The sequence below is a fragment of the Helianthus annuus genome, chromosome 6 (assembly GCF_002127325.2).
Source record: "Helianthus annuus cultivar XRQ/B chromosome 6, HanXRQr2.0-SUNRISE, whole genome shotgun sequence".
NCBI classification, from domain to species: Eukaryota; Viridiplantae; Streptophyta; class Magnoliopsida; order Asterales; family Asteraceae; genus Helianthus; species Helianthus annuus.
The window spans coordinates 129,495,623-129,521,577 of record NC_035438.2 but is presented as its reverse complement, the minus strand read 5'-3'; the positions used below and the strand labels follow the sequence as shown (position 1 = coordinate 129,521,577).

At 37.0% G+C, this 25,955-nt stretch overlaps 2 protein-coding genes across 3 annotated transcripts; one reads left to right on the top strand and one right to left on the bottom strand.

Moving 5' to 3' along the window:
- The first annotated feature begins 4,577 nt into the window (after positions 1 to 4,577).
- Positions 4,578 to 11,880, top strand: LOC110939650 (protein C2-DOMAIN ABA-RELATED 4). Its single transcript, XM_022181225.2, has 3 exons — positions 4,578 to 4,928; positions 9,366 to 9,461; positions 11,484 to 11,880. The coding sequence occupies exons 1-3, from the start codon at positions 4,818 to 4,820 to the stop codon at positions 11,772 to 11,774; spliced, it is 498 nt and encodes a 165-aa protein (XP_022036917.1). The 5' UTR covers positions 4,578 to 4,817; the 3' UTR covers positions 11,775 to 11,880.
- Positions 11,881 to 14,211: 2,331 nt separating this feature from the next.
- On the bottom strand, positions 14,212 to 23,322 carry LOC110939648 (DNA polymerase epsilon subunit B). Of its 2 annotated transcripts, none has more exons than XM_022181223.2 (13): positions 22,995 to 23,322; positions 21,295 to 21,472; positions 20,976 to 21,129; positions 20,739 to 20,870; positions 20,161 to 20,238; positions 19,433 to 19,537; positions 19,223 to 19,303; positions 19,019 to 19,149; positions 18,841 to 18,935; positions 18,381 to 18,480; positions 16,580 to 16,694; positions 15,873 to 15,983; positions 14,212 to 14,623 (listed from the first exon to the last, which is right to left on the bottom strand). In XM_022181223.2, the coding sequence occupies exons 1-13, from the start codon at positions 23,155 to 23,157 to the stop codon at positions 14,480 to 14,482; spliced, it is 1,587 nt and encodes a 528-aa protein (XP_022036915.1). In that variant the 5' UTR covers positions 23,158 to 23,322; the 3' UTR covers positions 14,212 to 14,479. The 2 variants fall into 2 exon arrangements, with proteins under 2 accessions (XP_022036915.1, XP_022036916.1); XM_022181224.2 differs by having other exon boundaries at positions 20,981 to 21,129.
- Positions 23,323 to 25,955: the final 2,633 nt, after the last annotated feature.

The following is a 25,955-nucleotide window of genomic DNA, read 5'->3' as shown; positions in this document are numbered from 1 at the left end:
AGCAGTTCGGGAGTGAAGGGATCCAGATGACGACATTGTCTGCAACAGACATCACCACAGGACTCCAACACAATATAATCGAATCTCACCTCACACACCTAATACTGCTAAAGCTCAGGAACACCATCACGTAACACATAAACACATAGGCACATAAGCACATAATCACAGAACACATAAACACGTAAGGCACATAGGGCACAGAGAGGCAGTCAGAATACAGAAACCTATCATTCAAAGTTCGCGCGCGTTCAAGAATAGCGGTTGCGATTAGCGAGTACACAGCGAGTAACATAGCGTACAGTGATTCCCCAAGTAGTAACGATTTGTTAGCGTGTTGAGATAGATGTGCGGTGCGATTCGTGTGTGTCGATTAAAGTGGAAACGAAAAGCGAATAAATCATCAAAAATCGAAACATATAAATAGGTAAAACCACATAAACACATAAAATTCACATAAAAGCGACAAGTTATCAGAGTCGGCAGTTGCGGGCTCAGAATCGAAACACATAAAATCAGCGACTGCGATATTAAAATTGAAAATAGATTGTCTAAGGCTGATAGACGTCGACTACCCAAAGTGATTCGACTATTCACAAGGACTTTTGGTACACATTTTAGCCTTCGGGACTGTGCTCTCGCCTCGAATTTGGGCGAATGGCACGCATCCTTCTAGTTATAGTGTGACTTCAAGTCGTTGGAGTCCGTCGAGACTTTGGTGAGAGTTTTGTAAAACAAAATAGGGCAGAATAAGTCGTCAAGGTTCGGGTTTCACCCCTGACTTAACAACTTCGTTCCTGTTTTGATAAAATAGAGAAGAAAATTTGCGATAAAATACGTATTTCACTCCTGATTCAACGCAAATTCTCGTGTTTATAGATGAAAATTTCGGGTCGAGCAATCAATTTAGTCGAGAGTTTGCGGTTTTCACACCTAATCTCGACCTAATCACTTGTTCATTTTCGAAGACTAAAGTGCGGTGATAGTGTAGCATAAGCGAGAATAGCGAGAAATAGCAAGTAAGCTTATACAACACCCCTAAGGGTATGCACAAGTTGGTCTGTTGGTACTTAACTATAGACTAGGTCGTTTCTAAGACATCGACCCTAACTAGGTCGAGTGTTGCCTAATTCCCTATAGTTATGGCTCTGATACCAATCTGTCACACCCCAACCGATGACGGAAACATCGGGGCGCGGCACTGAGCGAAACAGATTGTCCAGAAGTTTCCATAACAACTACGATTACCAATTATTTAAGCATCACGTCCCATACCATGACATAACAAGTAGCATAATTATTACAGACAAAATCAAGACAAATAGTTCTGTTCCGACAACTCAGATTTTAAGTAAAAATAAATTGTCTTTGTTTCTAGACTCTCAATCCTATTCGATTCCATGAAAAGCAAGCAAAGCATCCTAGCAGATAGCATCCTAAACACCTGCCACATACGTTAAAATAAAGGTCAATACACATAGTGTAAAGGTGAGCATACAAGTTTGATATAGCATAATAGAGTTCGAAATCGTTTACGCATAACCAGCATGTACAACGTACAATGTGAAGCATGTAAGTTATCAACAAAGATTCTATCAATACCAATGACTACGATTTGACTGCGAGTAACAAGTGGGCAACACATGTTCACCACTGCGAACACGTGAAGTAATATCCTTAACAACCCCTGTCTGCGACAGGTGCTGAGTCCAAATTATAGTACTATCGTTGCTAAGGCAGGTAGACAGCAATCAATGTGTAAACATAACAAACAGGCATTCATCGAGTCACGTATAACATGCAATAGCGGTTAGCGTATAAATAGGGTTTGCGTTGTGTGATTGATGTGATTTGAATATAGATAACGTATGTAACACCCAAAAGTGCGTAAAGCAAAAAGGGATCGAGTATACTCACAGAGATGGTAATGGCTAAACACAATCTGTGTTTGGATTGAAGGGAGCGCTAGAGTAACCCAGTCGACCTGATCGTCTTTACACTTGGCTGTTTTGATAGTTTGCGTTTTGTTCGAGGCGGTGTGATAACGTGCTAAACAACAGAACCTCGTCATGGCTCAAGTAACCCGATCGGACAGGAAACACCCTAGTCCGACCACTTAATGGTCCGAGATGGTGGTTCATGTTTAACCCGAAATCGGTAGTCTCTTGGATAGAATTCAGATCTTGAACAAACGCATCAACAAGAAGGAGTAGAAGGTCAGTACAAAGCCCGATTCTATCGATTTTGAGTGCGTTGAGTGTAAAAGAGTTGAAAGAAAGTTAGAAACCATCTTTCAATCCTTTACACCTTGAATATGTTCAGATCTATGCAAGATCTTTGTTTATTCATGTGGAAATCGTTCAGATCTAAGTTGTTCTTGGTGGATTGAAGCCAAAACATGAAGTTCATAAGAACCCCATGATGACATCATCCTAGAACACCCTAAATCTAGTGATTTCACGGTTAAAAGTTAAGATTCAAAAGATAGAAAGGTAGAGGAGTGCGTGTAGATCAAGAAAGTACAAGATTTAGGTTGGAAACTTACAAGAATCGCGAGAAATTGAGAGAAAGAAGCTTGAGAGTGCGGCTGGGTCGAGTGAGAGCTGTCACATCACAAATGATGTGACAGGTTGGTATTTATACGGTTTCCCAAAAAGGAAAGTGTGCACGTATCAGATGGGCCACCGATGGCTGTCCGATCGGGTGGCAATCCGATCGGATGGTCACTCGATCGGGTGGCCACTCGATCCGGTGTCCGGCATGTTGAGTTTTGTCGTTTCGTTTCGTGCGTTGAGTTTTGCGATGCGATAGAGTTTCCCATTAATCCCAACTACTATATCTAACATACAATCATCTTAATTAACTTGCGTTTAGCGTCTGTGATTCGATTGCGATAGCGTTGCGATTGCGTTTCGATTGATCACCACAACATAAACATAAATAAACATGCACAAGTAACACATAAATAACACACACACGTAAAACAATATCCAGAACACATAATTCGAGTAGCGAATGCGATTGCGATGCGATAAACGATAAAGCGATAAAACAAGCGATAAACATCGATCAAACCTCGATTATTAACAGGTACTCCACATAATACAACTAATGCAAATAAATAAATAGATTAACTACAAGTTAAAGAAGTCAAAACAGTAATTGAGCAAGGAGTGACAGATCGCAATTAGCAATCTTTTCTTCCTTTGACTTCAATGTTGACGTTGACTTTGACTTTCGAAACACGGGGTGTTACAGATGTCGGCCAGGCGTCTGTGCCACAACATTGACTCAGCCTCATATGCTTTTGATAATAAACACGCTACCACTGTGGAAGAATCCTTAGCACATATGTCCATGACATAGGTATCATTCCTCCTTGGTGCTCACATCACTATTCGATTGTCTGGTATCACCAAACCCGGTTTCAATACCAAAGCTTCAGAGTTAGTAAAATGGACCGAGTGACTCTTGTCGCAGACTTGTGACACGCTCATCAGATTGTGCTTAAGCCGCTCGACATAGTTCACTTTGTCTAACGTGATCGGTGGCTGAAGTTTTAGGATTAAGGAAGTTTATTAGAGCATAGGTAAGTATGTCTCTTAACCATTCAGCATCATTTTATCATTTAATCATTTAATCATTAAGAAGTCAACCGAACTATTAAGATTTGTTATTTTTGTGAAACAAACACCCTTGCCTTTTACTGATTTAAATATAGTATCTTAATAGAATCATTAAGAGACTATCAAACAACCCTTACATGTGTAGCTGAAAAAAGTATTTTATTTTTGTGAATAAGTGACTTAAATAATAAATTAATTCTGATATCCTCATAAAAGTATTAAAACTATTATAGATTTATAGTTTTTTATTTATCCCTTGATTATATATTTCTAGCATCAATTTTAATTTTAGTGTATTATGAACTAGTGGGACTTTTCGCGTTATGCGGGATCATTTTTCCCTTTGGTACGCGGCGTGATTTTGCTCGTTATCGGCTCGACTCATCGGAAATCATAAAAGCAAAGATCGATAAAAGTGAATATCAATAATGGTTCCGACAATTCCAACTAAAAAGGGAAAAAAGGTTTTATCCCCGCGCTACGCGTTGAGAGTTTAATTGTTTTTCCCCAGGCTACATGGTGTGACTTTGGTCGTTATCGGTTCGACTCATCCGAAACCATAAAAGAAAATATCGATACCTGGTGTTTCCATCGCGCTACGCGACGGGAGTATGATCGATTTTCCATGTTATTATGCGACGTGACTTTGGTCGTTATTGGCTTGACTCATGGGAAACCATAAAGCAAATATCGATAAAAGTAAATATTGGTATCGGTTTCGATAATAACAATTAAAAATATATGCGACGGGAGTTTGACATTTTCCCCTGTGCTACGTAGCGTGACCTTAGTCCTTATATGCTCTACTAATTAAAAGCCATAAAAGTGAAAATGATAAAAATGAATATCAATATCGGTTTTAACGGTATCAATGAAAAAACAAAAATAAAAACCACTAAAGTAATAAAGAAAAACAAAAACAAAAGGTCCACTAAAATAAAGAAACCATCAAAAAGTTTAGAAAAGAAAAAGAAAATCCGAACCGATTCCATACCAAAATCCAAATCCAAATTTTGTGCCGAATTCCCAGAGAATAATTGAAGATAATCCCACACATTTCATTGCGATCGCATTAAGTTTTGAATGATCGATGACACCATTTCTTCTTTTTATTCTGATTCGAATTGTTGTATCATCGTCGTATGGGCAATTAAAAAATATAAAAACAGGAGAAAGAAAGAAAGAAATTAAATGGATAAGGTACCGGGTGCTCTTAGAATCAAAATAAAAAAAGGTGTGCGTCTTGCCGTTCGTGATTGCAAAACCAGCGATCCTTATGTCGTCATCAAGATGGGTAATCAGGTGATTTCGTCTTATTCCATATTTTTTTTTTGTATTGGACTGTAATAATCCCAAACTAGAGGTCATTGGCTATTGACATTGACAGTCTTACCTTTGAATATTCCCCCGGTCCTAACTTTTACATATTTTTTCTACACCGGTCCCCGTTAAAAAAAAAAACCGAGTTTAAGTTTTTTTCCAAATTACAAACAGATTTTTTTAGGGTTTTTATCCGACGATACAAGTCCTCGAAATGTGCTCCAAATGACTTGATTTTTGTTAATTGGAAATTTAAACAGCCGAATTGAAGCGCCGTTTTCATTGTTTGGAGCACCGTTCCGAGGTAAGTTTTACATCAATGGACTCGTATCGTCGTTCTGATCAAAAGCCTTAAAACACTGTTTGTAATTTGGAAAAAAAAAAACATAACTCTGTTAAGTTTTTTAAACAGAGGACCGGTGTAGAAAAATATGTGAAAGGTGGGACTGGTGAGGGAATACTTTAAAGGTGGGACTGTCAATGGCCAATGACCCTAGTTGGGATTATTACAGGTCAATTCCCCTATTTTTTTTTTTTTTTTTTTTTTGAAAGACCAACAAAAGCTCGTTCACACTAGCAAACCCAATAACAAAAGGCCACCCACATCCACCCGCCATCATTCATGCTGAGTTTCAATATCACATGATCACTTTCAATTAATGTGTAGATTTGATATCAGTTTTTAGATTTCATGAGGATTTAAATAGTAGATGCCTTTGAATTTCTATGCATATTTACCTTAAATGTTAGGTTATATTGGAATTAGTTTCAAAATATAGCAAAAACCTTATTAGAACACTTTTGTGGCACCTTAGTCACATCTCACATACGTCCCATTCGCATGAGTGATTCACGGGGATAAGGAAGGAATACCGGATGCCTCGCCTTAAACATCATCAATCTGTTTTAACGCGTCCACTATAGAATGAGAAGTCAACTACACGGTTAAGCATGCTTGAGTGCTTATTCCAGTATGAGTGCTTCTATTTAAAAAGCAGGCCTAGGCATGAGGCACCCTCAAGCGAGAGGCTTTGTTCTTTTGAGTCAATATGGTGACAAGCGTACATGAGGCACATGTCAAAATTGCATGGGAGCGCCACTTGTACTTGGTAGACTTTGTGCATCAAGAGGTTGTACACAAGGCGTAGCTTTGTGGAGGCGGCCGACCCCCCCGAACTTTTCTCTCAGTACTTGAGAGCATTTAGTTTTCGTATTAAAAATTTTTGGTATATACGTTTTCGACCCCCCCGGTTTTATAAACTTTTTTGGTATATACGTTTTCGACCCCCCCGATCGGAAATCTCAAGCTTTGCCACTACTTGTACACACATATAGGTTAGATATATGTTATATAAAGGTTATTTATAGAGTAAAAATTGCCATTTTAGTCCCTGAGTTTTGTCTCAAATTGCCATTTTAGTCCAAATAGTTTTTTTTCTCCTCTGGGTCCCTGAGTTTTCCATTTTGTTGCCATTTTGATCACACCCTCTAACTTTGTTAAAAAAATGTCAGTTGTCTCAAGGGTATTTTGGTCAGATTACATATATGTTTTGTTTTGTTGCCATTTTGATCCAAAACTAATTTTATATATAAATAAAAAAATAAATGTCATAAAACTATATTAAAAAATTATGTTATATTTTAAATATATATAAAAAAAAACACACACACATATGAATACATATCATTTCTTTTTAAGAAAAAAATAATCAAAACCAAATTCTATCTCTCTCTCTCTCTTCTCTTGCATCTCTCTCAGCCACCACCACCGCCCCACCATTCCCCTACCACCATGCACCGCCACGACCACCACCGTGCACCACCACAACCACCGCCATTCACCATTACAACCACAGCCACTCACCACCATAACCCCACCCCTTTCACTCTCTTCACATGAGACCCTAAAATCGACCTTTAAATCTGCTAGTGGAAACTCTAAAATCGACCTTTAAATCTGCTAGTGAAACCCTAGAGCCGCCGCACACGGCGGTGGCGGAGACGTGGTTTATCAGCAGGTTCACAGAGAGGGAGAGAGAGATAGACGCGAAAGAGCGAGATCGGAGAAAGAAAAAGGATCTGCAGCGGCGGCGGCGGCTGAGCTTTCCGGCGACGGCACCGCCGTGTACGGCGGCAGTGGCGGTGTTTTATGTTTCCCGACGGGTTCTCCGGTAAATCACTTTCCAACTGTGTCATTTCTCTTAGCATTGATGTCGATGATGATGTGATTTTGTGAAGATGGTGACCGATTATGAAGATGGAGGTGGTTCCATGACGGGTGGCGGAAGTGGGCGGTAACCGGTGGTAGTTTGGTGGGGCTGTAAAGAGAGAGAAAGAGAGAGACGGGTGGTGGCAAGTGATGGAGTGGGTGGTGGCATGTGATGGTGGTGGCGGTGATGGGTGTCGGCGGCGGTGATGGGTGGTGGTGGTGGTAGATGTTGACGGTGGTGGGTTGGTGTAGAGAGAGAGAAAGGGGGAAGAATGGAGACATAGTAAATGTGTTTGTATATATATATTGTTATATGTTTTTTTATAACATTAAATTGTTTTCTTTTATTTTTTAATATAAAATAAGTATTGGATCAAAATGGCAAGTTGTAAAGTTTAAAACAAAAATACCAAAAATACCCCTGACTAAAACTGGGGCTTTTAGACGGAGTTAGTCAATATGATCAAAACGGCAACAAAATGGAAAAGTCAGGGACCCAAAGGCGAAAAAAAACTGTTTGGACTAAAATGACAAATTTGGACAAACCTCAGGGACCAAAATGACAATTTACTCTTATTTATATTTATGTTATGGGTTCATAAAGATAGAAACCTATTAGACCATGCGTAGTGGGACGTTTTTTTTTTTTAAAAAATTGCCCAATTACGCTCAATAACGCCCCATCCCCACTACACCTGGGCGTTATCTTGCAAAAAAAGCTCCATTGCGTGGTTTGAAAAACGCTGAAGGGGGAAATGTTGACCAATCAGATTAGAGATTCCATTTGCTTGGCTAATAAGATTTTTAGGTGTTTTTTCTTTATTTTATTTAATGCCCCAATAATGCCTCATCCCCACTACACCCATTTTAGAAAACGCCCAATAATGTCCCTTTGCTGACTGGACCGCTACATGGCGTAAAATGCCCTAGGGTGGGGGCATTATCTTCCCCTTCCACTACACATGGTCTTAGGGCATGTGTAGTCATAAAGCCCTCAAAGGGGCGTTATGCGCCATGTGGCATGCCACGTCACCCCGGGGCTTTATGGGGCTTTATGTAATTTGAGGCCGTAGTCATAAAGCCCCTACCTCATCATAACCAAAGTATAAAATGTAGGGACCAAAGTGTAAAATGCAGGGACCAAAGTGTTTTAATATAGGGACCAAAGTGTAAAATGCAGGGACCAAAGTGGAAAATGCAGAAATCATCACCACCATCTCGCGCCGCTATACACATCGCGCCATTTGTTTTTTTTTGATCATGGCGCCGGGGGGGGCGGTGTGGGCGGCGCCATAGCGGCGCTATGGCCCTTGGTCGCGCCCCAGTACACATTGCCTTAGAATATATGCCTCGGAACGCCTCACCCTTTTAGAAACCAAGGATGGTAATTTCTTAGAAGTTTCCACATGCATAATCAGAAACATATTCGTGAGCTCCTGATGACAAAAACGACAATATTAGTCGGTAAGCGACTAAGCGTATCAAATGATACAATTGTTATTCAAAAACATAAGTGGGTGGGATAACATAAGGTATGTCCAAAATGATATATTAGATATCATGAGTACGTAGTCTGTATGCCTTAAAATTATCACAACATTTTTCTTTTGAATTTCATTTGTTACACTTTAGAGAAGCATAGCCTAATAGATAATATGGATGTTCCATTGTCACCTATCTGCTAAATTATAGACCCCTCAGACTTTTCGTTCAGTAGTGGAGAGTATGTAGTTTTCGTATAGAAATTTTTAGGTATATACGTTTTCGACCCCCCGGTTTTATAGAAATTTTTTGGTACATACGTTTTCGACCCCTCAGTCAGAAATCTCAAGTTTCGCCACTGATAACACCTGTATTTACTATGTGGGACCGCCCATGGGTGAGTTCATATACCACACACACGTGAATGTATGGATTTTCATCCAATTTGCAAGTTTCTAATTTTTGGTTTTTGTTTAAGAATCGAGCCGGGGTCTCACTGGAACCAGTCTCTCTATTCCTACGGGGTAGAGGTAAGGCTGTCTACATCTTACCCTTCTCATACCCTACCTTACCTTTGCTATTGGTGAGATTTACTGAGCATGATGATGAATTTTTGTTTAAGAAAACCAAAATTGCTTCCTGCATATCTTTGTTTTTGCATCTTATGGTCTATAATTTAGAAGATTATTCATTCATCTACTTAATTAATGTTGTTTAACTTGTTTTAGAAAGTGAAGACTCGGATTGTGGAGAGAAATGTCAACCCGGAGTGGAACGAAGACTTGATTCTTTCTGTTCATGAACCTGATCTTCCAATTAAGCTGGTATGTATTTAACATAACTTGGGCTACTTTTATATTCCCATTAAAAAATATCTCTTAATTTTTTTTATAAAATAATGGAATTTTGGTCATTTTATTTAGAGTAAATTACAAGTTTTGTCCTTTATGTTTACATCAAATTGCAGGCACTGTCCTTTAGCGCAAAAGTTGACAGGTTCTGTACTTAATGTTCCAAAATCTTGCACGTTATGTCCTTTAGGCCAAACCCAGTTAGACTTTTTAGTTAAATCATCATATTAAACAGGGGTAATTTGGTCATTTAACTCAGTTTTTTAATATTTATTTAATAAAATAAAACAAAATAATATATACAACTTTCCCTCTCTCTCTACCCTTCTCTCTCTAAACTCTCTCACTCTCAGACTTCACCCACCATCACCTCCCACCTCCCCACAACCTTCACCATCACCACCCACTGAAGGACTGAAAACTACCACCACCCCACCTACTGACCACCACCACCTATCGACCACCAGTAAATAATTAATAGGGCACTTTCAAGAGTTTAGTGAATAACTTACATTGCTGATATAATAGGGGAAATTGCTATTGCTATTGCTATTATTAATTAAAGGTAAACTCCCTGACAATGATTTTCTACTCAAATCCAAAATCAATAACTCACTCAAATCACCATAACTTTCTGGGATTTTGCCTTTAAGCAAATTACCAGACAAAACCAACCACTTTAACTGAGTTAACTTACCAATCCTGACCGGTAACCCGCCCGATAACCCGTTATCGATTAATACAAGGGATTGGAGCTTCTTGAGGTTACCAACGCTGGTTGGGATTTGACCGGTCAAACCCGGGTTTGCACGAAACTCTATTGACTCTATCGTGCTTGAAAACGAAAACGAGTCCCAATTAGCTGATTGGATCGAAATCGGGCCATGGCTAGGTGAGATGATACAGTTGAAGTTTAAAAAATTGGGGTCTAAATTTGAGATATTGAGCACAGGGAAGTGAGTTATCATGAATTTGGCCAATGCTTAGCTCTGTACATACCAAAATCCATCATAAATATCACAAGAAACACCTTGTAGAATAAAAACAAGTTGAATCCGGGGTTCCATGTTGAATGAAATCATCTAAATTCAGATTAACCATAACCTTGTTCCCAGTTATAGATGAGGAAGGGGCATTATCAACAGCCGCTCCATTTCCATACGAGGAAGGGAAATTGAGACGAATTAGTGAGGTGTGGAGGATCTGGACGTTTAGATGGTGGGAGAATTCCACCAAATGATGGCTTCATTGGACGAATTTGAGAGGAAAACGGCAGATTAGGGATCTCCTGTTTTAGTTGACATGATGAGTTTAGAGAACAGAGGAGATGGATGAGTTTAGAGAGAGACTAAAGGTTTTTATTTTTATATTTTACACAAAAGTCCCTTATTATAATTTATTTATTTAATAGTCCTTGGAAATATAAAATGACAAGAATACCCTCATGTGCCTTGCACATGACCATATTTAACTAAAAAAATCTAACTGGGTTTGGCCTAAAGGACATAACGTGCAAGATTTTGAAACATTAAGTACAAAACATGTCAACTTTTGCGCTAAAGGACAGCGCCTGTAATTTGATGTGAACATAAAGGACAAAATTTGTAATTTACTCTTTTATTTATTATTTCCTACCATAAAATAATAAAAAGATTTTGTTCAATGTGTGATTATCACTTAAAATAGTAAAATCACATCCCCAAGGGGTGACAATTGTGTTAGGTTGGTGGTCTTCATATCAGCGGTTTAATCATTGATCGATAACACGGCCCGTGTATTTATTTGTGTCAAATACATCAATCCTAACACATAAACACTTAAAATCATGTAACTAGAACACGTTACACGACCCGTTTAACCTATTTATCTAAACGACCCAAACGGGTTGGCTGGTTGTAATAAATGGGTTGGCGGGTCAACCTGTTTAATTAACGGGATTAAACAGGTCAACTTGAACACAATACATTTAACCTATGTACATATCTATGATTGCAGACCGTGTATGACCATGACAGATTTAGCAAGGATGACAAAATGGGTGATGCAGAAGTCGACATCAAACCGTTTCTGGAGGTCCTGAATATGAAACGTAAAAACTTCCCGAGCGGCACCATTTTAAAGAAAATACAACCTACTCGATCAAATTTCTTGGTCGAACAAAGCCAGATAATATGGAAACACGACAAGATTGTTCAAGATATGTGTCTTAGATTGCAACATGTGGAATGTGGTGAGGTGGACCTCGAGTTGAGTTGGATTAACCCGCCTGGTGCAAGCAGCACTTAGAACTGTATTTGACATGGAGTCATGGAGGCACACAAAAGAATTTGTAATAGAAAAGAACTAGACGTAATTAAAAAGTTGTATTTGTAGTGCATTTTTTTAATTTCTATATGTTATGGTAATGCATTCCCTACATAAAAATGATGTTGAACTGGATCTATAACACACAACCCAAAGGGAGAAAACTCAATATGATAGACCCTGACCCGTTTTCTCCCCTTACAAGACCCAACTCCCTATTGTGACACTTTTACTCCTCTCACTAAAACACCCAGTGAGATATTAGCAACGGAGAGGATCAAGAACTCTTTCCCTAGATCCCCCTATCAAACCAGGACAAAAATCATACCCCAATGAATATTGTGAGTTTCACAAGGGATGTAGTCGTAAGACCGATAATTGCATGTACCTGAAGAGAGAAATTGAGTTGGCAGTTGAAACGGGGAAGCTATCTCACCTAATACGAGAAATAAAAGAAGGGGGATAAAAATGGAAAGCAAGTAAAACAGGAAGAGGCCGAAAGGGCTTTCGTGGACATGACCAGGAGAAGGGAAGAAGATGTCCAACCCCGGACAATAAAAGCTAGAATCCTGGGAGCCTCGGACTGTATGGAGGCTCCAATTCTCATGCCACATCTGAAAGACCATGAAGTTTAGAAGCTCCCCTTGAACATCTCGGCCAAAATATCAGGGCATAAGGTCGTCAGAATACACGTGGACCGGGGGGAGTGGAAGTAATATATGAACAGTGTTTCTTAAGGTTTGACAGAGATGTAAGGGATAGACTGTAGAAGGACTCAATGCCCCTTGTATTTAACAACAGCATGTCCCATCCCTTGGGGAAGATTAGGCTCCCATTCATGGTGGGGAAGGGGGAGATGAGAACTAAAGAACTAGTATTCTCAATCACTAAGGCACCCTCAAAGTATAATGCAATCTTGGGCAGGCCAGGGATAGGAAAGCTAAAGGCACAGGCTTCCACCCCTCATGGGGCATTGGTTTTCCAAACTCCACGAGGCCTGGCCTTAGGTAAAATCATCATATGAAATTGTCACACCCCCGATATTTCGACATCGCCCGGTGAGACACTCAAGAACCTGTCTGTTCCGCTGCGCCAAGTGAGCATCATTGAAATAGGCTCACCCTCGTGGATGACACCAATCAAAGCCTATCTGCAGTCAAGTTTCCTCCTAGAAAACAAGGCGGAAGCAAGAAAAATCCAGCATAAGGCCTTACACTACAAGATGTCTGACGGAATCCTATACAGACGATCTTTCATGGGACCTTTGATGAGATGTGTCGACTCGCAAGATGCGGACTACATGATCAGAGAAATTCATGAAGGCGTTCACGACATCCACGTTGGGTCGCGCATGCTAGTGGCGAAAGTAATGAACGTCAGATACTACTGGCCAGGGATGCACCTGGATGCAGTTAAGGAGTTGCGCAAGTGTTATTCCTGCCAGAGGCACTCGCCAAAAACACTGCGCCCAAAGAATGTCTTGGTCTCAGTTACTACTGCCTGGCCATTCCAGCAGTGGGGCACCGACATGGTGGGACCATTCCCAGGCGCACTTGGGGCGGTTAAGTTCGGTGGATTGTTTCACAAAATGGGTCGAAGTAAAGGCGATTGCCTCCACCACGACTATGGTGGTCTGAAAATTCATTTGGGAATATATCATTTGTTGTTTTGGTTTGCCTTTGCGCATTATCACCGACAATGGCACTAACTTTGCCTCTGAGAACCTTCAAGATTGGTTAAAGGACGACTTGCACATTGAGCACACAACTCTTTTGTGGTCCACCCCAAGGGAATGGCCAAGCTAAGAGTGTCAAAAAAAGCATCGTGGAAGACATCAAGGCAAGGTTAGGCACGGCACGCCGGTGATGGGTTGATGAGCTCCCAAGTATTTTGTGGACTCACCGCACCATGCCCAAGACAAGCAACGGCGAAACCCCCTTCAGACTTGTTTATGGTTCCGAAGCGGTCATCCCGGCAAAAATAGGATAAATCCCTTTCTTCATTTACTTACATCTATGCATGTCATTTTAAGTTTTTACATGTCTTATATCATAGGAGACTTTTACCTTTTCATGTCCATGTGTTTTAATCTTTTCAAATTTTACCATAACATGCTGCTCTATCTTATCAAAGTCATGTGGTTTACCAATCATCATTATCTTTATCACAATCTTATTTCAATCATTAAATAGTTTTCTGATCATAGAAAGCTCACATGATTAGACTATATGCATCAAGTAGGCCTACTAGCAAAAACCACTACAGCCTACTAGGCGAGGAACACAACTCACCACCATTGTTAGTCCGAGCTAAGCAACCACTTCACATTTAAGAAGCGCGTACTTGATCGTAGTTGTCACTGGCACAACTTGTAGCATGTATATGAACTATAAAAGAACAACCTCCAATCAAGATGGTATGTCCCACACTAAAAAATCGTCCACTAAAACAAATTAAGAATCTGAAGTATAACAGAAAGATGAACCCTTGATAGACTAACAGTCTACTAAAAACATATCATACAAAAAGGCCACAGATCGTCTGCTGATATATATGTATGCCGGCCCAAATAAAATTGCTACACGGAAAAAAAGCTACTTGTTATAGAAACGGAAACTACTTTGTTTCTTTGGTCGCGGAACAGTGGCCTTTGAAAATATAATGATCAGTCGGGTATGTCGCAATTATTATTCCAGAGCAGACAGTTCAACTTCTTGATTGCAAGGACGATATACCACAAAAGTGTAGTCATTTGAGAAAGAGCCTGGATTGAAGCAAGTGGTACCCGTGTACTTGAAGGCCTTTTGTTCGCTACTGTCACCTAATACAATCTGTAAATAGGTCAAACACACGTTAGCTGACTTCATGATGATATAATGTAATAACTTAGGATGTAATGTTTCATCTACATTCTTCCCATTTTAGACGTAAATCTTGTTACAAACAAACATAAGCCTGACAAAACAAGCAGGTCGTCGTGTAACTGGTCAAATAGGTTGTTTAAAAAAATATGAATTTGGTCCGAGTTAAAAACGCATTTTAACCAAAATGGGCTCAAACTGAAATGGATATTCATGATGATGGACAAATAAATTAGGTTAACATGAAATTCTTCTGAATTATGAAAATGTTGTAATGTATAACATATGATTGCATAAGTTTATACTATTTTAATAACATAGTTATCGATAGCGTCCATAGCGGACGCTATTGCGAATAGCGTGGCGTGGCGGCCAATCACCGCTACAAGGTGCATAGCGACCACATATCGAGCATATAGCGACTCCGACGGCGAATTCCGGCGAAAAAATACCACTCCGGTGATGGTTTCTGCCGGAAACCAGGAAGAAGATGAAGAAGATAGCGGCTGGTTATTTCAGCATGTTTAGGCTTTAGGGTTTTAAATAACTTTATAACTTTTAACATTTAACCCCTCTATCTTTCACAAGTTTCCATTTAGTCCCTAAAACTTGTAAAAATTAATGAAAAAGTGTAAAATTAGTTTGTATATTTATACATTTATCCCCCTTTATTTTCACTACTTTACATTTGGTCCTTAAGTTTATAAATTTATACATAAAAAGGTATAAATTTAACATTATATATATAAAAAAAAAAATAGAATAGCTATTTTCTATTTCTTAAAATTTTAACTACCTTATCGCTATACACGAAATAGCGGGCCCTATCTCATTGCTATCGCTACGTAGCATATAGGTATCTCATCGCTATTTGTCGCTATTCGGTGTCGATAACTATGTTTAATAATAATCTAAATATATTGAATAACATGATTTAGGAATTCGCATGCATTCAAAATATTGTGACAGCTTTCGGCCAGTTTGATTGGTTTCTTTTTTAACCAAATTCTTTGATTCTACCAGGTTGACCAATCAGAGATAAAAACATAACCCGGATTAACACATTCGTAAGTCAACGAATTCAAATTGTCACATCAAAATAAATCCATTTTTTGAAGGCATCATTCATGTCCAAAAAAAAAGATGATTAGAATGCTCTATAAAAAATGAAGACACCTAAAAGGTCATGCAAATAAAAAAATGAGTTTTAGAACTTTACCGTATGTGGAGATGGATAGAGGTGAAGACAATGATCATAATTCCAAATAATCGGCTGTACACTCAAAGGCAGAGGGCAGAGATGAGTTTGATGTGTTATAGTGGCAACAAGCTGCATGAAAAGTTATTTTTCAATTAGTTCACTGGGTTACATCTTATTTGTAACTGCTCAAACGGGTCAAATAAAGAAAGGTAGCTATAAATATAACATGGCAAGGTCTTATAATGTTGTAAACATAGATGTCGATGGCGAATAGCGACAAGGCACCTATAGGCTACGTAGCGAATAGCGACAAATAGTGACGGCTATTTTATAAATAGCGATTACACTAGAAAAAGAGTTTTGAAAATTTTTATATGTATATTACATCAAAATACCCTTGTACATATGATATCTTACATGTATATTTAACAAAAACCTATAAATCCAGCTATTTTATAGCTATATCTAATTGATATTAACATCAAAAAAAAAAAAAAAAAAAAAAAAAAAAAAAAAACCAAACTGTCGCTAAGCTCGCTATTCATCGCCATAACCAACATAGCGACACATAGTCGCATCGCCATAAAGCGCGCTATAGCGACCACTATGGTCGCTATTAACAACTATGGTTGTAAATAGATCATAACTAGTGCGCTAGTTAATAATTTACCCAACCCGCCATATTGTCACCTCTTTTCAATCAAAGAATGTAAGTTGTAACTCACAAGCTCAAAAAAATCACTGGTTTCTTCTGTTGAATGAGGAATCAAACAAGAATTTCTCATTTTGTTAAGGAGATCATGCCGAAAAAATACTATCTCTTGGGTGTAAAACTTGATTCTGAAACCAAAAAAAAAGCATGTCAGTAGTCATAACTCACAAGTCAAATTGGCAATTCAAACCCATTTTCTTATGAACAGAACGATATGTGTTATATTTTCAGTCTAATGATCAAATGTAGTTCAAAGTTTATTTTATAACGCATGCACGATCCTAAATCAATTCATGCGAAAAAAACATTAATATTGTAATGATAAAGAGTTTTTTAATCATATCTAAAAGACTAACTATTTGAAAACAAAAGGGTGACAAAGATGATTTAGGTCCACCTAACCGAATTGTACCAAATATTACCCGTTTTGACATGAACCCACCTTGACTCGTACCTCCACATTATTATTCGGGTCTTTTGGGTCGAGTTTTTGGCTGGGAAAAAGTGACCTGATAACCGACCCATTTAAACTTCTGGTTAGTCGGGTTCGAGTTATTCAGGTTCAGTTTAGTTCAGGTCGGGTTGTTCGGTTTTCGGGTTTAAACGTAGAAACAAAAAAGATAAAAATAAAATCGCAAAATATCACCAAAATTTATCATTCTACTAAAAAATATCATCAAAATTAAAACATCATTTGACAATATGATATAATAATGTTCAAAAGTTCTAAAACTTGATATTACAAATACCAGCTTGGGAACTGCAGATGTGGGAAACATTTCAAATTCGTGGGTCTGGTTTTCGTCTAAAGTCTAAACAGGTTCAGATCAGTTTTGGGTCAACTCCGTGAACATATTTAGCTAAACATGTGAGGTTCGGGTTGACCTAGTGAATTCGTGAGTTGACCCTTTTTGGGTCAACTCCGTGAACATATTTAGCTAAGCATTCTATGTCAAAGTGCAAAACATAAAACAGAAACCGGAGCACCTTTTAGATTATTAATATGAAAAAAAATAAGGAAACTGTGTTAAACGGGCCGTATCCGTGTCATGTTTGGGTTCACATGTCTGACATGATTGTCGCTTTCGACCCGACGACCCACAAACATGACCCGGTTAACACCCCTAGTATTAATACTCTTTATAAAGAACGCCACCCTTATTGCAAATGGAAAACAGAATCTCCTAAAGACATTGATCCTATTGTGGTCATAAAGAAGGAAGATAGCACTCGGTGGACAAAGGTACCCTTTTTATTTCAAATTCAATTAGTAAAATGTAAAAGAGTACTTATAGGATTTATGTCTCGAATAAGGCAAACATGAATCTTAAAGGGGTATATAAACAAGTAGAAAGACAAAAAATAGTGGTTTATCAACAAAAACAAACCCTGTAATCTTGGTAAAATTGAGGCGCAAAGCGCAAAATCGGTGGGCTTTTCGTACCCGAGGCGCAAGATGTTTATATAATTGTTTTTATATATCCCATACATATCCCATAGGTTTTTAGCTTCCTTTAACCAAAATATAGCTATAAGTAAGGCTTTTATACCATTTTAATTACATGTACAAGTCAAAAAACCCAAGGTACAACATTTTTATGCAGTAAAACGCCTAAGTTACATGAGGCGCGCGCCTCAGGCCAAAAAGCCCACAAAAAAATATAAAAAAAAATGCGCCTTTTGGTCGCTTCCTGTAATTACACAAGGTGAGAAGCAAAAAAGCCCCAGGCCCTGCGCCTTGCGCCTAGGGCGCGCTTTTTAAAACCAAGACTGTAATTAATGCAATAACTAATAAGAAAGAATTGCAGATGTACCTGCATGGATTGCTTGCAAATATGGCGTTTGGGATGTGCTTTCGAAGCTCTTCAGTTAGGTATTTGGGTAAAGCACACCTAGGTAGAACTTTTGAAGGGCCTAAAACGACAAATAAAAAAATTAATCCACAAAAGTACAAAAGAAAACGAGTTTTGAGGCGTTTCTCCTTCGCCTCGCAAGGCGTGAGCCCGAAGCAGAATTAGAAAATAAAGATAAAATTATATATCTTATAAATTAATAATAATAACTAAATTCATCATCAAAATCATCAAAAACACACATTATAAAGACATAAACTGCTTGAAATTGACACAAAAACATCAAAAACAAATATCAAAAACCCCTGAGGCGCACCTGAGGCGCGCCTCAGAATCGTTTTTTGGGCGTTTTGCCGCGAGGCGCACGCCTCAACCGTTTTTTAAAACCATGGAAATTAGCAAAGCATTCAAAGTTCTTTACCTGCATCATCAGGTCCGGGAATGAAAAGAAATCTACTGTGTTCTTTTAACCGCTGATGGTTTCCGATCATTTTACCAAGTTTTGCAAAATTCGATCTGTGTCACAAAGGTGTCTTTTTTAGTTGATTCAATAAAAGAAATTAATTCATAGTTAAAAGTTAAAACCAAGAGAATCACACCTGAGAGTTGACAAAGAATTATATGCAAGATCAAACCGACGTGAACAAAAATTTCCCATAAGCACAAAAAGAGAAGGAACGACTTCAACATCTTCGTAACCGTCTAAAACAGTCTCTAGCTTTGCCATGGTCTTCTCTAATAAAAAATATAATAAAGATATTAGCGGTCTTTAAATACGCCTCTAATTAATACAAACTCGATACCTCATCATGGTCAAGCCAAATGTCGGATAGTATAACGAACATTTCATTGACTGCACTTGATTCCATTTCTGCAAGTTTGAGCTGGAGACGTAATCAAGGATACTTCCAAAACAATTTGTCGTTGTTGAATTAAGCAAAAAAAAAGGAAAATGACAATTGATTACAGTTATTTGAACGTATTATATGCGTTAAACGACTTAAAAGGGATACAGTGTCCTCTTTACTAAGCGTATCACCACCAAAGTAATTAAGCCCCGAAAACAATGTGGTTGACTTTTCTCTGTCTTCTAACGGTGGAAAACCAAATGTTTGAACCTGCGTGATAATCGAGTATAACTATGAGTTAGCAACAAACATTTAATGGATGTGGATCTGTCACCAGAAAGAAGTATTAATATTGATGTACAAATCTTAACCATTTATGCATAATGTAAAAATACTTATAAATGGGCCGATTTAAAATGTTTATTTCTCAAAGGAAAAAAACCAAGATATAAAAAAGTTTCCAAAGTTTAATTTAGAACGCATAAACCTCCTAAGCCGTTTTTTTAAACTATAAGTATCGATGAAATAACACAACTTTTAACTTTTCTAATCTTATTTGACGCATCAATAACTTTTGAAAAAATGAACACTTTGGAATAAGCGTTTTAAATCAACCCATCCCATTTTGCCACGTCTATTGATAACGCCATTTTACCCTAATGTTATACAGCAAGGTATCATAATACAAGATCATAATAGATCCCAAAAACACTAGCCACCAACAGCAGCATAGTAGCTGCTTTGTAACAGCAACAAGTGCAGGCTGGCCCAATAAACATACATTTATTATAATATAAAACTATATAAGTCACATTTTAATAGTCTGCAACTAATTATTTAAGATTGTTGTATGCTTGTAATCAACCACTAACCAAAGGTGTAGTAAGACTGACCTGGAAAATACCGTCTAACCGCATCTCCCCTTGAGCTAAAACTATGGTATTCTCACAAAAATACCCCGTTGTTTTCTTGTAAGTAATGTTAAGAAAAAAACTATGTCACACGTACAAGGTTTAAAAAACGAAAACGAGTTTCGAGGCGTTTTCCCTTCGCCTCACGAGGCGTAAGCCTTGAGGCGAACGGAGGCGGAGTTAAAAATAAATATAAATATTATATACCTTATAAAAATAGTAATACTAACTAAATTCATCATCATATTCATCAAAATAATCAAAAACACACATAAAAAAAGACATAAGTTGCTTGAAATTGACACAAAAACATCAAAAACAAATATCAAAAACCCCTGAGGCGCACCCTTTTTAGCGCCTCAGCCCCTCTGAGGCGCACATACAGTATAAACCCCCTGCGCCTCAGAATCGTTCTTTGGCCGTTTCGCCTTCAGGCGCGCCTCGAGGCGCACACCTCAACCGTTTTTTTAAAACCATGCACGCATATTTGTAACACGGACCAACACTAACAATTAACACATACTGTATACTATAATCAAACATCAAGCGATTAAGGATATTGCATTTGACAAATTTATTTCGACAGCTGCTGTAAGGTCTTCCAAGTAATAGTGTCCATCTTCAAATTGAGATATCACACCCATTACCCAACTTATTCCCGTTCGTCCAACCAGAGATTGAATTTGAGATATCTACATAATAAATGAATTAACAACAATTTAAAAAAAAAAAAAAACCTTCATTTGCAACAATACATACAAGACAGAGAGAGAGAGAGAGAGAGAGAGAGAGGGAACCTCACAGCTCCCGAGTCCGGATAATTCGCTGTTAAAGGAAGGTTTAGAAAATTGTGGAATCCGCGATAGCCTCTGAGACAATAAAAGAAACCTATCTCTATACAACCAAGCTTTTGCAGAAGCATCACCGTGAATTGGAAGTCTCCCTGTGTGTCTACAAAAAATGAAAGACGCATAAACGACAAGTTTCATTCAGTTAAAGTTCTGGCTCAAATGAAAAAAGATCACTTAAATTTCTGGCTTCTTAGCTTTTGACCGTTATAAGTTAATAATAAATAAGCAAAAATGTGATATTAGCAACCCCAAGCAGAAAACTTACTGGCAAAACATCTTTCTGATGGGATCGTAGCGGTACTTCGGAATGTCAAACGCATCAATTACACTGAAAGACGTTGACATATTTGTATATGGATTATCATCATCAACTGCAGATCCAGCTTCTAAAAGCCTGCTTGTGACACGCTGTACAGACTCCTTATCCAAAACCGATGATTTCACTGTCTCAGTTTATCAAAAAGACAAAATACAAGTAAATCCCCCTAAACTATAAGCCACGTAAATCCTTACAATAAATTATTACTTTTCCAAACCCAAAAAAAAAGAGAGAAAACAAGCTGAACAAAACAAAAAAAAAATAATCAGATTTTGGTTTGGTATGCCTAAGCCGCTTAGAAAGGGTAGTGTTCAAGTTGAACTGTTTAATTAAACAAGCCGAATACAAGTTGACCTGTTTAACTCATTTAGTGAGACAGGTTGGTCAGTATTATAGGTTAACCGACTAACCCATTTAAATATCAAACAAGTTGAAAATTGGCTTAAAAGTGTGATTCTAACGCACTTAACCTCTTAAATCATTTTATTCAGATTCAGATTATTTGTGTAATTAAAATAAATTTAATCATAGTTAATGCATTCTTTGTTTATAATAAAAGTAAAAATTGGACAAAAAGTTTAGCATGATATTTGTTAATGGTAGAAGAGTATACTGAATTGTTAGTGTTAAATTGCTATATATATAAATTTAGCATGATATTAAAATTACAGATATCCGTAATCGATATCTCAAATATCGGTCCTTGACCGATATCCAATATTTTACCGCACTAACTACTTAGCTCGCAACATAGTATTTGCTATCGGCCTATTGTGGGAGAACTTCTATATTATGGTTTCGTAAGTATATGTCCAACATGACCTCCCATATTTTCCTTTCTACATAAAATACCGAATCCTAGAAACTCCAACTTTAAATTAATATTAGAGGTGCGGTGGCCTTAGGTACCATTTTAACACACTTGAGGTTCAGAATAATGGTGATTATAGTTCTTGGTGCAAACAGATGAGAATTTAGGGTTGATGTTTGAACAATTCAACCTTCCTCAATAACCAGTGGCGAAGTATAGAAGGGGCGGGGAGGAGCACCCGACCCCCCGAACTTTTCGCTCAGTAGTGTTATATATGTAGTTTTCGTATTAAAATTTTTGGGTATATACGTTTTCGACCACCGGTTCTATAGAAATTTTTTGTGTATACGTTTTCGACCTCCCCCCCGGTCATTCGGGTCAAGCTTCGCCACTGTCAATAACACCCTATTAGGATGAGGGATTGTGCAGTTCCAACACATATGTCAATTTCACCAAACACACAAAATTATTAAAACCGTTCTTTTTATAAAAAAAAATTAAAAAAAAAACTAAATCACGTTTTTATAACTAATGGCAGCTAAAACTTTTTACATGCAAATCAGATTATTAAAAAAAAAAAAAAAAAAAAAAAAAAAAAAAAAAAAAAAAACAGATTCCTCATCAATTTAGGGTTTTGATTCAACAATTTACAATTAAAATCCACGAAGAACACTAATCAATTTTAAACATCCAAACTCAAAATTCACCCACTTACGCAACCAATATATCACACAATTTCACAAACCAACAAAAACCCTAAAAAAAACCCTAGATCTAACAATTCACAACATGAATTTGAAAAATTAAACCTACAGAAGAGAATTAGAGATCATACGCGAGCCTGTATGAAGCTCATCAACAAGGAGATCAAGTGCTTCATCTTCCGCATCTTCAAAATTGCTCAAAAACGAAAGGATCTCCTTTAGGGCTTCTACTTTGAGCGTGTATCCTCTCATCTTGAACTTATTGTGCACTTTTGCTCTCATTTTTCCACTCATTTTGTCAAGTTTGGTTTGATGTGGATGAGTTGCAGAAGAATCAAAATGAAGAAGAAGATGAATAATGAAAATGAAAATGAAAATGAAAATGGAAAAAGCTGTGGTTTTGTGGTGATGGAAATGGCGGGAAATTGGTGTGAATATTTTATATCTTCCCACCACACCACCATTATTTATTAGTTTTTGAGATGGAAAATATAATGTACAACGTTGTGTCCAATTTTGTAGGCTAATGCATTGTGTTTTGATACATAAGTTTTATAACGACACGTCTATCTAAATAAAGGGACCTCGAACTTTGCTTGTTTGAGGCAACGTTGAGATGCACTAATGTATAACAAAGCGTTCAACCATTACAAAGATGCATCTAATTTTACAATTTAATACACGTATTCAAATCACTTTTTTTTTCCTTTAGACCACTCGTAGTGGGGCATTATTTTTGAAAAAAAATCCAAAAAAAACGCCCCCACCCCCATTATATAGGGCGTTTTGGGGGGTTATTTTTGAAAAAAATTTGGTTTGGCGTTTTAAAAAACACGCCTAAAGGTGATTAATTTGTGGGGTTTAGTTATGACTTGGCCAATAAGAAAATAGTTAGCTTTTTTTTTGTTTAAAAAACGCCTAAAAGGGATTATTGGGCATTATTACCACTACGCCACTTTTGCAATAACGCCCCATGCTGACTGGACTGCCACGTGTCGGATAATGCCCAATGGTAGGGGCATTATTTTTTTTAACCACTACACATGGTATTAGTATAATAGCTTGATTTTTTAGCTTTGGCACTCCTTAAAAAAAGGTATGAGTTAAACATGCTAAAATTATAAAAAAAATAATCATGAAAACATATAATAATTAGTGTCACTTTTCTAAAAACAAACAACTAATGTAACACTAGTTTTTTTAAGTCACGCGTTGCGACGAAACCGAGCAAATGATAATGTAAAACAAACGTGATTTGAAAACAAAGCATGTTGTTTAGAAAACCAAATCGTTAGAACGATTTAGTTTATCATTGTAGCGTTTTATGATATCAAATAAATACTTTATTTTGAGTACAACTTCGTTTTTAACATAACTTATAACGGAATGTCGAGAGAAAAATCAAACACAACTACGTACTTAAGTTTTAGAAAAAGTTATAAACGTAAATTATTAAAGAAGTATAGAATTAATTGATAAAATAATATATGTTTAAAAAAAGAATTATTAAAAATGGTAAAGGAAATATATGATTTTAAAAAATAAAAAATATAAAAATATGTTATTAAAAGTAAATATAATAATAAACTATTATAATATATTAAATAAAAATAATAAAAAAACTATATATTATTTTAAAAATAAAGTTAGTATTCATCATCCTTTGTTAACTATATATATATATATAATTATGTGCCAATATTACATAACAACATTTTTAAAAGATAAATTATATGAAACTCGCAATCGTCGTAAAATAAAATTGACCATCGTCATCGTCATCGTCAATTTCAAAATCTAATCAAACCTGTAAACTCGTTATCACCGGATGTGTGGTGATTATAAAGAAATTTGCCACTGCCATCTAGAAAAAGGTGTGTGTCATGTGAGAAAAGAGATTAAGAGTAAGAAGCTGTTTGACAACTTCTGAATGGTTAAGTGTTGAACCAGTAAGAATCTGAATCATTAAGTGCTGAATCATTAAGATGTTTGAACCATTAAGAGCCAGTATAATGCTTAGCCGTTCAGATGCAAATGTCTGACCAATTCAGATAAGAGGTCTTAACCATTCAGACTCTATATAATTCTTAACCATTCAGAGGCAAATGTCTGAACCATTCAGACATCTGCTCGCGAAACAAACAGTCTGAACCATTAAGCGTTGAATCAGTAAGAAGTCTGAACCATTAAGAGGTAAACAAACAGCCCCTAAGACATGGAGTTTTGTTATAATTATTTATTTCTCCATTGTTTAGCAAAAATATATTTTATGTTCTTTATATTAACATAGTGCACAAATGACACAATGCCACATCACATCACATACATATAACACTTCCTGTCTAACTCCTCAGTTCAACTACAAATAACAACAAACTATAGAATTACAAAATTTATTGTATCATTGCCAACCAAAGGTTCTGGATATTTGAATTAACTAGGATTAAGCATCCCCGCGTTGCGGTGGGGGCGAACATCAATGCGAATAAACTAAACCGAAACGTAAAACATATAAAAGAATAACTAAATCGATCTAGGACCCACGCGTTACGATGAGCCTGTCAAACGGAAAAAAATAAAAAACGTAAAAAAGTTTAACCACACACGCACGTTGCGCCGTGGTAACTCGCAAAATTTAAAACAGAACGAATCTGCATCTCTGTCTCTCATGTATCTCTCTTCAATTTATATGAAATATAAAACTTCCAAAGGAAGCTTTAGTGTACAATGAACCTAAGCAAATGTACACCTTACATATGCATATAAAACCAATAAAGCTAAAGTTATAACTACCTATTGCACAAAGTTGTTGCAAATTAGAAGTATATATAATTACTAGGCTATCACCCGGGAACATCCTGGGTTAGGAAAATTTAGTTTTCAATTATAAAAATTACATAAGCAACACTTTTAATATATTTAATATCCTCTTTTCCTTCCTCACAGGAAATTTTAATTTTGGTTTCATAAATATCTCAAGTTTTCCTAAACATGTTTTTTTTTTAAATTATATTAGAATACGTTATTAGTTGAATTTGCAATGAAGTTCATTAATAAAGGAATTATAATATACGGTTTTTTTTGAAATCTTA

Coding starts and splice junctions, on each gene's coding strand:
- LOC110939650 (XM_022181225.2), top strand. CDS start 4,818: ATGGATAAGGTACCGGGTGCTCTTAGAATCAAAATAAAAAAAGGTGTG. Junction 4,929..9,365: donor TCATCAAGATGGGTAATCAG/GTGATTTCGTCT, acceptor AACTTGTTTTAG/AAAGTGAAGACTCGGATTGT. Junction 9,462..11,483: donor CTGATCTTCCAATTAAGCTG/GTATGTATTTAA, acceptor CTATGATTGCAG/ACCGTGTATGACCATGACAG.
- LOC110939648 (XM_022181223.2), bottom strand. CDS start 23,157: ATGAGTGGAAAAATGAGAGCAAAAGTGCACAATAAGTTCAAGATGAGA. Junction 21,473..22,994: donor TGAGCTTCATACAGGCTCGC/GTATGATCTCTA, acceptor AAACTGAGACAG/TGAAATCATCGGTTTTGGAT. Junction 18,936..19,018: donor AATTCTTTGTCAACTCTCAG/GTGTGATTCTCT, acceptor TTTGTGACACAG/ATCGAATTTTGCAAAACTTG.